We start from the raw sequence: 14,303 nt of genomic DNA, 5'->3' as shown, positions 1-14,303 counted from the left end.
ACTTGTTTTGTTATTGTTCTTGTTTGTGTGTGAAAATGAATGACAAATATGTTACGTTTAATAAGTAAAAAAATCCATTCAATTTTAACGTTCACACAGTTTCGGAAATCTTTTATTATTGTTGGGATATCAATGATTGTGGGTGGATTTCGGTTTGTTACCTGGCTTTTTTCCTCTTCTATTTGTGATTTTTTTTTACATTATTGACAATCGATCGCTAAAAGATTAAACTAAACAACACAGAAATGTTTTTTTTTTCTGTTCATGAATTTATTATCAATATACTACATGGTCGATCGACGAATCAACATAGCCGCATTATATACCAAACCATTAGTCTATATTGTCGGTGTTGATTTTATTAACTGGAATCAGTGTGTTTTTTTTCCTCTCTACTCGCTTGAGTTATTGGTTGATGATGTTGATGTGTGCGATTGAAATTCAGCGCTTCGAAGAAAGAACGAAACAGTAAAAAAAACATTAATAATTTTATGCATTTTTTTATTAATTCGATTATATAAACAGGTGTGCTGTTTGCTAGTTGAATCATGCAACAAGTCCATCGCCTAAATAAAGATAAAAATTATTTCGTGACTAACATGAATATCGAGATAATCCGCCGGCGGTTTAAATATGGTGAACTTTACCGAGTTTCACTGCACACATTTAACGGAGTCAGTAAAGAGGCAACAGTGTGTCCAAATTAGTTTTTAATTGTTACAGTAAAACATTTACAGTCATTTTAAGTCCTTCTTTCCTCCTTAACATTCTTCGTATTTTTCAGTACAGTATACCGGGAACTCACTAAGGTGTCTCATTGTAATTTAAATAAGAAAATTGCTGCTTTCAGTAACTGATACCAAAAAGATTCTGAAACCTTTCTGATAGGTTTGACTATGGATTTAATAAACCTGAGTAGAGCTTTGTTAAGAAATTAAATTCTCGAAATGTTTTCCGATCCGTACGAAACACCTATTCGTATCAAAAGCCTTTACTGTGAAACTCTTCATTTCTTTTACTTCATTCTCTACTGAAAAGCTATTTGAGGTAATTTTCACTTACATTATCCATTCTTTTTCTTGTTATCATACAAAAAAAAAAAATTGCCGGAGGCAATTTCGACAGCCCCGTACGAATTCAAATTTCATAAATTCCTACAGCTATATACCGCTATATTTACATATAAATAAACATTTCACAGATGAATATACTGTTATCTAACTCTACCTGCCTGTATATAGCTGTATATAGTTATATATAGATGTCCATATATGGAATCCCTGAAACCCCACGCACACACATAACAAATTATTTCCATGTTAACAGAAACTCTCTAAGTACCATTTTTCCCAAGATATATCACTTTTAATAAAATCCAATATGGCCGCCGGCAGCCATTTTGTTAGGAGAATAGTACCGACGCTTTAAATTCGTTAATACCTTTTAAACAAAACAAAAATTCATGAAATTCGGTCAAAATTTACTCGAGATATTGACAAAATACTCCACGTTCACTGTGCGGCCGAGTAGCCAGATAAGAGCTCACTCCAAGAGACGTGGCTCACGCTCCGGTAAACATAATTTCATAAACTTTTTTTTCCCTGATTGGTACGGTCAATACCTATCTAATCAAGCGAAATATGTTCAAATGCCGTCCTGTACCTAGTTCACACAAAGGAGTCTAACTAACGAGTCGGTCATCCGATTTCCATAAACTTTTTTTTTTTCGATCGGTATTGTAAATATCTTTCATTTAATGTGTCATTTATGAGTATAGCGTTTAAATGTCCGGAGATATCTTCGAGAAACCGTAAAGCACTTATTGGGCCCCAGCTCGGGAGGGGTCGATCCAAAATCACTCATCTTCGAACTTAGTCTCTCTTTTGATATTACCAAACGGGGAAAGAAAGAATTTTAGAAATCGAATGTGTTTTACTCAAGTAATCGTGCAGACAGCCGGATAAGATATCTGTGCTTGCCCCGTATCTCCTTGACAATACCGATCCAATGAGACCACACACATGTATGTCCGTAGCTTGTACCGGCAGTAAATCACGTACAAAAACACCCTTTTTGGACTTTTGCTGGAAGCCAATAAAGGAATATTCAAATTAAGCGACTCTGGTTTTAGACTATTGGGGCAAAGGGCTATCTGGGGATGTAAACAAAGAGTCTCTGAAAAATAGTTTCGACGGAGCCTGGTCCACTTTCAAAAAAGTCCCTCATGGCAATATCGCATTGAATGTACTCACTTTATTAATAATTCAAATAGAAGGCAAATAGTTGCAATAAGTGAACGTAAAACGCGAAAATTATAAGTAACTTCTTCATAAAGAATGTATGGTGATTCCACTTAAAAAAATCATAAGTTTTACGGCAACTCATAAGTATAAGTAAAAATCGCCATTTTCCCTAGTGATCATAGGAGAGACCTTACCATACAAATTATGTTGTAGCGCGAGCATTATGAATCACATATTTGCACACATTAGAATTAGAAGTGCAGTGTTCCGCGATAGAACTTGACAGAGGGATGGAATTTTTCAATCAGCTGTTTGTACGGTTCCCAATTATTGACATGGAAACGGACATGAGCAATCTGGGGGACGTGCCAATAAACTTTAAATTGTTTAGAATTCATTCCACATTTCGGAAATAATTTCTCCATGGGGATGTATGGGGAAAGGTCAATAAGCAATGGGAAATCTAGCGTGAGTCCATACAGTCTTTGATGCTAACTAAGCTGCTCTACGATCATGCATGTCATTTAATAACGAGCAAATCCAAGATTTATTTCTTGCTATATTTACGGTGGAATTAACGTTGTCTCTGATATTATGTACTAGTGACTAGTACGGGCCTGAATTGTTCCAAAATTCTCTGAATGCTGTCATTTTTCTTCAGTTCTTTCGGCGGAAAAGACTTACATTGCGTTTTATTAGGTTATACGATGTACACGATTAATAAAATAAGAAATTTATCCACTGCCATTTGAATTCGGAGTCACTTTCAGTCGTTCCACATTAACGTTTTGCATCGATGCCAGTTATTCGAGACTAAAAACTAAGAGATATGTTCGAAAAATGGCATTTCAACAATGTGATGCTAGAGTGTATTTCACAAGATTAATTTTAAGTTCTCTGTTTTTTAAACTTCAACCAGAAGACAGGACTGGCATCTCCTGCTTATTTTTTAAATTTTTGTATGAAAATTTCATGTTTTCGGGACTTTAGATTCTGGATACATCGCCAGCCAGGCCGGCCCTGTCAGCATATCAATTTTCTATTTATTTTCGATTTTTGTATCGTTGATCAGCGGAAATTCAAAATCTTTTTTTTTCGGCTCTATTAATCAAAAATTTAGTAACAAATTTCAGACAACGAGGGAAAAGTGTCTGAAAAGCTCATAATCTGAACTTACGGCCAGTATATCAGTTTTAAAGATTTTAACCTCCAATGTGTTTAATGTCGCGGAAACATGTTGCTATGCTTTCATGAAAAATGCAATCTATCGAAATAGTTATTTTATCTATGCCCTGGTGCGACTGAAAATCTCAAAAGTTCGAAATAGTAGTCTCAGGGTTCTATTATATCTGTTGAGAATACATACTTGGAGCTACTTTCATTTTGAGCCAGGTAGCGACACTCTAAGTCCAATTTTGGGAGGATTTTTCAGGTGTTTTCGTTGGTTCAAATGGCCGGAGGTGTGCCGGAGGTAATGGTCTGTATTGGTAATAATTCACAAATGACCCACACATCATTTTGAGCTAACGTTTGTAGCCGATATTGGAAAACTTGGAAAACTTTGACTCGAACACTATTATCCGTATAGTTTGTGCTTTTTATATTGATGATCTTCAGCATACCGACTAAAAAAGGTCGATTGTTGATTCAATTTTCATGAAACTGTATATAGCTGGAATTGGCATTTTATTTCAGTCTCTGGTTGAACATTAAAAATAAAAATGTTGCCCGTAGCTGAAAATCATCGAATGTGACTGTCCGACACATTCCCACTGGAATATCCAACAAAACTTTCTGTGTCAATTGGAAGTAGTGTCTAACAAAATTTCTTTTTTCTCATTTTTTCAGAACATGTAGACATAGAAGAAGCAAAATCATTGTTCGAAACAAACTACAGTCATGTGTATTACATTCTCTATGATACGTTCATACAAGCTGAAACCAATTTACGGCAAAGAGGTAAATAATTTGATGTGTAAAATGCTTTGTTTTATATTTATAATTTATAAAATTAATTCAAAACTTTGTGCTAACTGCACTGCTCTTCCATCATCTTGGTCTGATTGTTTTTTATATATATTAATGGTTGCGCCGCGTTTAAAAAGAAGAAAAAATAAAAAGAAAACGTGCCAGTGCGTCCGTTAATTGTTAAAATATTCTAAATCCCAAATGTCGGAGTAAATTATTGGTTTGTTTTTAATACAAACTTTTTTTAACAAGTTCATTCTTTTCAAATTCAAAGTCTGTTGGTTCGGGTTATAATTCAAGTCAAATTTTCTGTTACTAACAAATGTTTCTCTTCTTTTTTTTTATTCCGGCATACAGAGCTATCGTTTCATATTGGTAAGTGTTGACGTTATACGATTGTGTTTTTTATGACTTTGAAAATAGAAAACTGCTTTCATTTCATTTAATAGCACTAATCGCGCATGTTGTTAATGAAAATTATTTTTTTTTTAAATTTTCAATTCATCGAAATAATCTGAAAACGATGTAAATCTTCCATGCTGTAAATCACCAACATGAGAATGAGTAAATTCCGTTAGAGAATATCAGTCGACTAAAGAAAAAAACAACAACACGAACATAAATCATTTTCCGTTCTCATTATTTAGTGGCTTTTTTCAGCATTTCGTTATAGTTAAAAATTTTGCAATTGCAAAGAAATGTTCCGACAACAATGAACGATTGATATCATTTGAAAGCTTTCGATTCAAAATAGAGTTGAGAGGGCGGTTTGAGACTTCGAGCGAGCCAAAATTTATTGTCCACTCTTTCAGACGGTCATGGTATATATCATTTCGTTTCAAACATATAAGAAGTTGAAAAGAACATTACGTGCTGGTTAAGAGACCACACAAGTCAAAATAACAATGTCTAAACCATTTTACGTTGTATATTTTGCTCGTGAAGACTCACTGGAAATAATTTTTAATGCTTGTTTCCGTGAACGTTTGCATCAATGTGTTGTAATAAGAAGAGACAAAATAATTAGGCCGATAAAGACTTGTCTTTTCTTACACATTTAAAAATGTTTTAGGTGCGATTGAAGTAAGAGCTTCTTGTAAACGCTGGTCGTTATCGACTAGACTATCTCTCACTTTGCAAAATATAAATTTCCATAAAAATGTTTTATTGGCTTGTCCATGCGAAAGTTGACCATTACAAAGCAGTTTGCCACCTGCGAAAACGATCCATTACATGAAGAATATTTTTCGATTGATTTTACGTGAATTCTTTTGTTGAAGTCAACTTTTGCATGGGCAGACAATGCACCAGAATACATTGGAAACTGCTATTTAATACATCAAATGCATAAAGATCATTGTCATATTCGCAAATTCTCATGTGACTTTATTTTTAAAGCATCGTGTCTCGGTAACTGTTAAGTCACACTGTTAACTCGATAAGTTTCGAGTTTGTATATCCGAGCCGAAGTATTTTGGTAAAAAAAATTAACGTTACCCCAAGCATTGCTTCGCAAGCAATAAATTAAAGCGTCCAATGTACTCTACTATTATTCACTCAACCCCTTGGAAATGAGTTTTACGCTCATGTAATTGCTTTCTGAAACCCTCATCATTATGAGCAGCCAATGAATATGCCAATTGACGATATGGCCCCATAAACGATTGCACTCAAAGCAAAATAGTTTTAAAATGCTTAATTCCACTGCCATACTCATAGTTACGTTTTGATAGCAGAGTGGATTTATTAACAAAACAGCTGAGAATTTTTGTGAACGAATTCTCAACTGGCCTGTTGTACAGTCTCCGGATTCATGATCTAAACGTCACAATGAACAAAACTAATTTTTTTTCTCCGTTCTTCACCTAAATGATTTCATTCACACAACTTATCTTCGATTGACTTTTCCGCATTAATAGGATTAAAAGTCAATAAATTTGCTTGTTTGCTAGTTAAATATATACACGGCTTGGCGTGGCGGCTGATACATAACGAATATATTCCCATCTTATTTTCCTGACATTTTCGTCCATTATTAAACCATGTTCATTATTAGTTCATAAAGCGCACCGAGAGGAGCTAGACGGATCGTTATGGTTACTTGGGAAAATTTTATGCCTTCTACCCGAACTGATTGCCAGACGATGGCAGTGTCATTCGCTGGGACGTATGATGGCGAAATTGTTGCATCACGGAAACAGCAGCAAACTTCGTCGAGAAGGAGTGAGGTAAATGTTTAAAGTTTTTCTTCATTAGTTAATTGCCATTTGACTCTTTAGTCGACATTTTTGTTTATTCTTGGTTTTCGGACCGAATCGGCGTTAAATAAACTCAGATTTATTTTATCTGAAAAACAAAACTCTAAACCAAAAGGTTTAGTCATTACAATATCTCGTAAAACATATTTACGACATCCTCGAGTATGAGGATTTCAGTATGCTATTCGTTTCGTTAGGACGTACTCACGACTTTATACCAATGTGAGTGCCACCGAATGATATTGCGATACCTCAAGGAAATTCAATAATGAATAATCTGCCCTAACAGCCCCTGAAGTGCTTAGATCTAGATAAGTGATTACTAATCATTTTACTACAGTTATCCCCAACAAAATTTGTAAAACAATTTGGCTCAACTATTTTTCAGCTGGTCCACTCATACGTGTTCCTACGAGTTTAATAGGCACATCCGCTCGGATATTGGTAAAACCGTAGTGACGTTGTACGAGTGGATCAGCTGAAAAACAGATGAAGCAAATTGCGTCACAAAGGTTGATGTAAACTGTGTCATGACTGACTGCCTATTTGTGCATTAAAACATATTCAAAGTTCTGCTATCTAACCTTATTTGTCGGAACTGTCTTGCTGCTCTACGCTAAATGTAAAAGCACCCAAAAAGGCGATCGAAGTGAACGTCGGCGTTTATTCAAATCCTTTGCTTTGTTGTGGGGGAACGCTGACCTACTTTTTGTTTTTATTCAATCACACCATCGAATTAGTTACAACACATTATTTATAGTTCGGTGTTCTTATCACTCGTTTGCAGATTCATTTTTCAGGGGACAATCTAATGTGAATGCAAATTAAGTCGAAGCAGAGTCGCGTTGTTGTTTTTTTTTATCCATTTCATACAAATTATACTTGAAGTTTCTTCAAATTGAATATCAAAAATTGAAAACACATTCCATATCATTACCATAAAGCAAATAAATAAGCCAGTAACAGTAATGTATATTAATACGACGATATATTGATGAAGACAATGTCATATGTTAATTTGGTAATGTATGTTCAATTGGATGTGATATCTGCTTCAGAACTAGCCCAAAAGAATGGTGTCAAAATATTGCTGATAAGAGAATGTTTTAGTTTTTGCTATGATTAAACGATCGAAATGACTTCGTTATTTTATCGAATTTCATAAAATGAAGAAGAAGACACGAAAAGACACGCATCGCATTCAGATTCAATCAATAGAAAAATGAAGAGATTTCTCCATTTTTACTGTTCCATGATTACTGATGGATGCGAGTCTAATAAAAGCATTTCGTTGCTACTGTCAGATGATTATAATTTTCTCCGACTTTGAATTCACATTACAAAAAGAAAACCATTTTGCAGGTATTTCCTTCTGTGGTATCAAGCATTGGGTGAAAATGCTCCAGCGCATGTACACGCCATGTTCACCGAACTGGTTCCTGGTTTAACAATACCGCAGAAAAGTGTGCTGGGCCTCTCCGAAACCGATTACAACACATCCGACCTGATGAATCATCCGAACATGAAAGGCGAAATGGGAGGTTCAGTATTCCACGATACGGGCGTTCATTTGGTGCGTGCTCCAGAAATATCACCACTTCTTCCGCCGTCTTCGAATGAACGAACCGCAGCTCCCGATCCGAAAGATGGGCTAGATGTTCTATTGGAATGTATGGTGCAAGCGACTGGATGTTTGAAATGGCGTGACAATAGTCCACAAAAGCACATGAAATGCTTTGCGTTCACTTTACAGCAATTCCGGGACGTTTATTTGCCGGTGTTTTGTCCAAATTTCGATACATTCACATCGGTATACGAGCCAAGACTAGACCTTCCAGTAATGAGAACGATCAGCAAACGTGAAGATTTGATGAGCTCGTGTGTTGTCGTACTAATAAACTGGGTGTCAAGGTTTACTCGTGACAAAATTGTCAGCGGCCGGTTCGATAATCTTCAAATCGATGATGATATAGGTGAACATGCCAGTCTGTTATCGAATTTACGTTGCATGGGCTATTCTCAACCGCACCTTGTACGGGATGTACTATTTTCCACTCGAGATAATGTTAATTTTGTCAACGAGTGCTATCGTCAAGCCTTTTTGCTTGGCTTCGCAACGAAATCACAAATCGGTGCCACTCGCAATGCTATCGCAGTCTACAAAGACTGGATGAGTAATACCCCGCCGCCTTTTTTTCTGGAACCAGAAGATGGTAATGGAAGTGATTCATCGGCACAACGTGCACAACGATTACGTACTGATTCGTATTTAGGAGCAATTGCTAAGGAAAATTTTATGATCAGAGCTGGCCTTCAAAATGTGTTGCAGACGTTTGTGACCCATGCAGCGAACGTTTTTATGGTGCAGACCTCACATTTGACTGTCGTTTTTCAGTCGAAATCACGGGATACAACACCTTTGGATGAACAAACGGATATTTGTAAGAGTGTTCTAAACATCTATCGCACAATGGTTATGAATACACGCATGGATGCTAAAACCTGGCAACAGTTACTGTTAGTATTGCTAAACATTACTGCTGTAATTTTGAGTCAAGTGCCGCCGAATTCCAAGCGTAACAATTTGGGTGGTCGTTTAGCTCAGCCAGTTTTTCAAACGTTGATAGTTACTTGGATAAGGGCACATACCAACGTGTCTGTGAACATAACCCTTTGGGAGAAATTCTTAAATGTTCTGTCCTCACTGACACACCGTGAAGAACTAATTATCGAATGGGACAAAACGATGCAAACATTAACCCGAGTCATGGCTCGACAAGTCTATAATTTAAATTTGCAAGATCTTCCGCTAGATCGATTGGCCGAGAATAAGGGGAAAAGAAAAAGAGGAGGGACAACCGTGTGGCAACAAACTTCACCGCGTATCCAACGAGAAACATCTGATGTCATGAAACCCACGAAATCGAATGAAGAATCTCGCCCGATCCGTGATATTCAACCCGGTACTCCATCATTAAACAGAAGTTATAGTGAGGGTAGTCTTGCACCGTTCCGGAAATCAAGGCCACGGAAGCGTTTGAAAAGTATATCAAAGGTGCCAACATTACCGACTAATGTCGAATTCTCGTTAAATCGGATGATGTCTACGACTCCAGTGCATATAAGCATTAGCAGCGAAACTCTCAATACGACCGGTAATACGATTTCGGGGAATTCATTTCGGCGTGCTATGTCTTTGGATTCAGTACGACAAAATCAGCTCAATGATGGCGCAGAAGATGTGGAAAGCGGACGAGGATCACGAACACCATCTCCAACTGCATCTAGTGGTATAGAAGGCGGCAGCATTAAAGATTCACCAATGCAAATCGATGTAATGACAGGCGACTCGAGTAGCATTGACACTCAGGATGAAGGAAGCATAACATCAGCAGATCGACGTTCAATCATAATGGGAGGAACAGCTAGGGGCTGGTTACCAGATGTAGCTGCTATTATGTGGAAACGAATGTTAGGAGCGTTGGGAGATGTTAATAAGATCCTGAATCCGAAGCTCCATGCGTTAGTCTTTAAACATTTGGTTGAAATAACTGAAAGTTTGCTCAAGATACGTCTGAATCAGGGTATATCCAGCGACAACCAAACCACGCCAGCAGCACCAACGATTGTTCCCCCCATCGGAATATTGGCGCCTTGGTGCTATGGAGCCTTGGCCTTAGAACCACAATACCGAGAAGGCAAGTTGTGGGCACTGCAATTACTATGTACGATCGCAAAGAATGGTCCACCACTGGGTGGCGATCAACTTCCGTTGTTTTATCATGCCTTGCATCAAGCTTTAACTGGAGTCGACAGGGGCATGTCGTATACGGCGCTCAAGTATTTGGGTGGATCACGGTTTCTGAGTCTTTTGCTACCTGGTCACTCTTTGCTGTTATTGGACTTAGTTCATGCATCAACGGTCATATTAACATCATTTGAAACAAATCACACGCCTCGTGCCGAAGTAGCTGGTGAGTAAATCCAAAAATAACGACGATCTCGTTCCTTACTCTCGGTAAATTACTTTTTCAGGCCTTTTGGGTTCATTGCTTTGTTTTCCAAAATCGTCTCTGCCAAAACCAGTACTACAACCATCTGAACCAACAGTAGAACTTATGGAATGTCCAGATATTCAAGAACATATTCTAAACGTGGTATTGCGATGTGCTCGACGCGAAACAACATCAAAAGCCAGATGCATCGCTATCGCATCGCTAGGACAATGGATTTTACAAAATCTCACAAATCCTAACTTTCCTCCGAAAACAAGTCCACCAACAGTAACGAACAGAACAAAGAACCAGCCGACACCGCAATCCGCCACAATGGTTATCAATCCTCGATTGAAGGAGGCAATTCAAGTGATTCTGCAGGCGTTGCAGTTCAAGCATCGAACAATAGCACGCGTTGCAGCTGAAACGCTAAAACTTTGTGCAGAAAAGGGCAAGCAAATATCGCGCATCGAACGTTTACCGTACTTAATTATCAATTCAATTTGCATTGCGTTGGAAATACAAAATGTTCAACATCCCAAAGATAGTGATAAGATAGTGATTACTGCGCTGCTACTGTGCCTGGGTGAATTCTGTATGGCAACACCAATTGATTTGCTTATATATAGTGATCCTAGTAATGGTACACCACCGTTAATCTATGTGGTATTGCGTATTCTCCATCAAATTGCAACAGGTGCTCATGCGGATCGCATAAAGCTGTTTACAGCCGACGAAGATTTCGACATGACGATAACTGTTGATGATGTAAAAGCGCAACGAATATCGGAGGCAAGCTATCAGACCACAGAAACCACACAAAATTGCATCGCCGCTATACGATTATGTGCCAAGACCGTTGCCATGCATTTGGTGACAAATATTGGACACTTTCCAATGGGCATCGGAGCATCGCGCCTCAGCTCAATCGTTGACGAAAACGATGATATGGTAGGAATGCAATTACCGGAATCCACAACAGCAAGAGATTCAATGGAATTGGGTGCGGCTCACGTATTGAATGCGTCGAATTTACAAATGTTTTTGCTAAATCCTGGCATAGTGGGTAGTTTCATTGAATTGCCATCATTGAAATTACCGGGTGGAGGTGTGACAGCTGGACTGGTAACAGCGACTCGACAAGTGCGAGTTCTACTGCGTGATATAAATGGAAAAGCGTGTTGGGATGTATCCATTTTGTACAAGGAACCGTCAATTAATTTTAGTGAGGAAAAATCAAAACCGACCGAACGGCAGCATTTCTTCAGTGAGAAGTCGTCACTAACATTCCATTCGAAAACTTTCCAAACAGGACGAGGCTTTAGCATTGGTGCAGCTTCGTTGGATCCCATGATGTCAACTGTTGGCATGCCAGCAAATCCCTTGCGTCATACCATGAGACATCGACCGCCTACACAGTTGCCGGTGGCAAAAGATGTGGCACCCGATTTGGACCAACTAGATGACGTGAGTATTAATAACTTCGTCGGCTTCTTGAGAGGGCATCTTTTATCAAATATTTGTTACCTTAAAATGTTCACAGCTGCTTCAATATATTGGTCATACTTCTCCCGAATGTCTAAGTGCATCCGGTTCTCTATTATATACTGCCGCTCCAACACCACTCGGTCCACAATTAGAAGCTCAAACCATTTCAATAATCTTAAATCAACGTGCAATAGAACAAGACTTTTTAACGCGACAACATCAACAACAGCAACACACTGTGTCCCAATCTAATTCGTCACACATATCATCGTTTAGTGACGGTGTGGACGTTATATCAAATTCATCTCGATCGACTTGTATGTCAAAGGTTGATCTTCCATTCCACTACTGTCGATTGCTATTCAGTCAACTCGGTTTGGCTGGATGGGAACGCCGTAAGCGCACACATTTGCTCATTAGGACCGAAAAGCTTTTGCGCGAATTACGAAATTTGGATATGCAACGGTGTCGAGAAACGCATAAATTGGCTGTGATATATGTGGCCAGTGGTCAAGAGGATAAGAATAGCATTTTGAGGTAGACAGTCGAGTCAGTTTTCGATCCTGGCATGAAACTCAGTTTTGTTAAATTTGTAGAAATTCGTGCGGAAGCAGCACCTACGAGATGTTCGTGTCAGCGTTAGGTTGGGAAGTCGAACTTGAATCTCACAACGGTTTTCTGGGTGGACTACCGAGACAGGGATGTGGATCAACATCGCCGTACTATTCAACGCCTTTTCTGGAGGTATGGCAGTTTGAACTTCTCATCTCGAACAGACAAACATCGTCAAAACTCCTTCATTGCTCGTAATCTTCATGACACACTTTTTCAGGTGATTTACCATGTAGCTACTCGCATGCCATGTGATACACCAGAGGCAATTTTGAATAAGACTCGACATCTTGGGAACGACGAAGTTTGGATTGTGTGGAGTGAACATCACCGAGACTACAGACGTGACGTTTTACCAACGGAATTCTGTGATGTTTTGATAACTGTGTATCCGTTGAAAAATGGACTGTTCCGGGTGACCGTCAATCGTAAACCGGACGTACCATGGTTCGGACCACTTGCTGATGAATGCGTAATCGGCGGGGCCTGTTTGGCTAGTTTGGTCCGTGCTACAGCAATAAATGCTAGCCGTGCAAAACGAACCAGCCTACCATTTTACCAGCAATTGTAAGTTTGAGTCACAGATCGAATTCGTTTAGCTTCACATGATATGCAATCACCTTTTCCAATTTAGCTACGAAGAAAGAAAACGATCGCTGGAAACGGTAGCATCACGGCACAAGGACAGCAACACATTTGAAGATTTTACTGCTCGGATTTTCAATCCAATTCAATTACCCAATACAAACATATCAACGTCAAATTCCGTAGCCGCTGCGCTAATCGATCATCATCGTAGTTCGGTCAAAAGTAAGTTCATCAAAAAACTGTCTTATCACATTTAGACATAAAAATTTACACGCAAGCCTGAGCAGTAGAATGAATGCCTCTTGAAAAAAAAAAACATTTATGACAATAATTTAAGCGCTTGCCTTACCAGCTTGGATTACTATTATGTAGATGCACATATATAGCACATTGCAACTTGTTTTTGGCTTCCATTTGACACAATTTACACTAACCGCAAGACAACACAAATTTTTTTTTGCTGAAAAATGTCAACAAACGAAAATCCATAAAATTAACGCAGAAGTTTTTCTTCTCTATTCTTTCCTCATTCTTCCAATTGAATCCGAAAAAACAAAAAACCAAACAAACAATTAGGTTGGCATCAAACCGAAATGACATCGTCACCCCGTGGAGACAACGCACAACAAACGATTGCAATGACAACAATTGCTTTGGACCATCCGTCTCCGCGTCCCCTAAGAAAACTGCATCCGTTCAAAAGCGCGCCGAAAAAGCATTCAAACACTCAGAGCACACCGCCAGACAGTCCAACATTACCGGGACGGAAATTCGATAACCGACGATAAAAGGAAAATTTTGAGATAGGCGTTACACTGCGTTAGGGGTTGGAGATTTTGTTTGCATTGTGAGTGACAAGTGTCTCTAAAGTGACTTTACTTTCCGCAGAGATGGTTCTTCATTTGTGTCGTTCCGAATTTTGTAAAACTGTCTTTTAGGTCATTTTCAATCCATTCAGTAAACGTGCACAGCACAACCTGTTTAATGGGACAATATCGTGTACGGAATGAATTTTAATGTTGTTCGTCTACCTAGTGAGTATATCTCTCAAAATTGTGATGCAGTGATAATCACTCGTAGATTTGCCTTATCTATAAATCGTGTGCATAACGAAGACAAATTAGCAATAGGTATAACAGTATTGAAAAAAA

The 14,303-nt window shown here is 38.4% G+C and overlaps 1 protein-coding gene and 1 long non-coding RNA gene across 3 annotated transcripts in view; one reads left to right on the top strand and one right to left on the bottom strand.

Annotated features, from left to right (window-relative positions):
• LOC119068713 overlaps positions 1-7,805 on the bottom strand; it is a 24,285-nt gene extending 16,480 nt beyond the window's left edge. The window contains exon 1 of the long non-coding RNA XR_005086210.1: positions 7,795-7,805. This is a non-coding gene — a long non-coding RNA (uncharacterized LOC119068713). The remainder of the gene's footprint in view (positions 1-7,794) is intronic.
• Positions 1-14,303, top strand: part of LOC119068708 (probable Rho GTPase-activating protein CG5521) — a 14,907-nt gene extending 604 nt beyond the window's left edge. Inside the window, exons 3-12 of one of the 2 annotated variants that reach the window (XM_037172397.1) lie at positions 4,092-4,202; positions 4,569-4,586; positions 6,268-6,439; positions 7,832-10,443; positions 10,505-11,931; positions 12,008-12,489; positions 12,549-12,696; positions 12,785-13,131; positions 13,199-13,374; positions 13,729-14,303. In XM_037172397.1, coding sequence (XP_037028292.1) covers positions 4,092-4,202; positions 4,569-4,586; positions 6,268-6,439; positions 7,832-10,443; positions 10,505-11,931; positions 12,008-12,489; positions 12,549-12,696; positions 12,785-13,131; positions 13,199-13,374; positions 13,729-13,940 — 5,705 coding nt within the window. In that variant the 3' untranslated portion in view covers positions 13,941-14,303. The remainder of the gene's footprint in view (positions 1-4,091; positions 4,203-4,568; positions 4,587-6,267; positions 6,440-7,831; positions 10,444-10,504; positions 11,932-12,007; positions 12,490-12,548; positions 12,697-12,784; positions 13,132-13,198; positions 13,375-13,728) is intronic. The other variant, XM_037172398.1, reaches the window with a different exon arrangement.

Source organism: Bradysia coprophila (assembly GCF_014529535.1).
Source record: "Bradysia coprophila strain Holo2 chromosome X unlocalized genomic scaffold, BU_Bcop_v1 contig_20, whole genome shotgun sequence".
Taxonomy (NCBI): domain Eukaryota; kingdom Metazoa; phylum Arthropoda; class Insecta; order Diptera; family Sciaridae; genus Bradysia; species Bradysia coprophila.
Note: the sequence above shows the minus strand (reverse complement) of the source record. Positions and strands in the feature narration are given on the sequence as shown.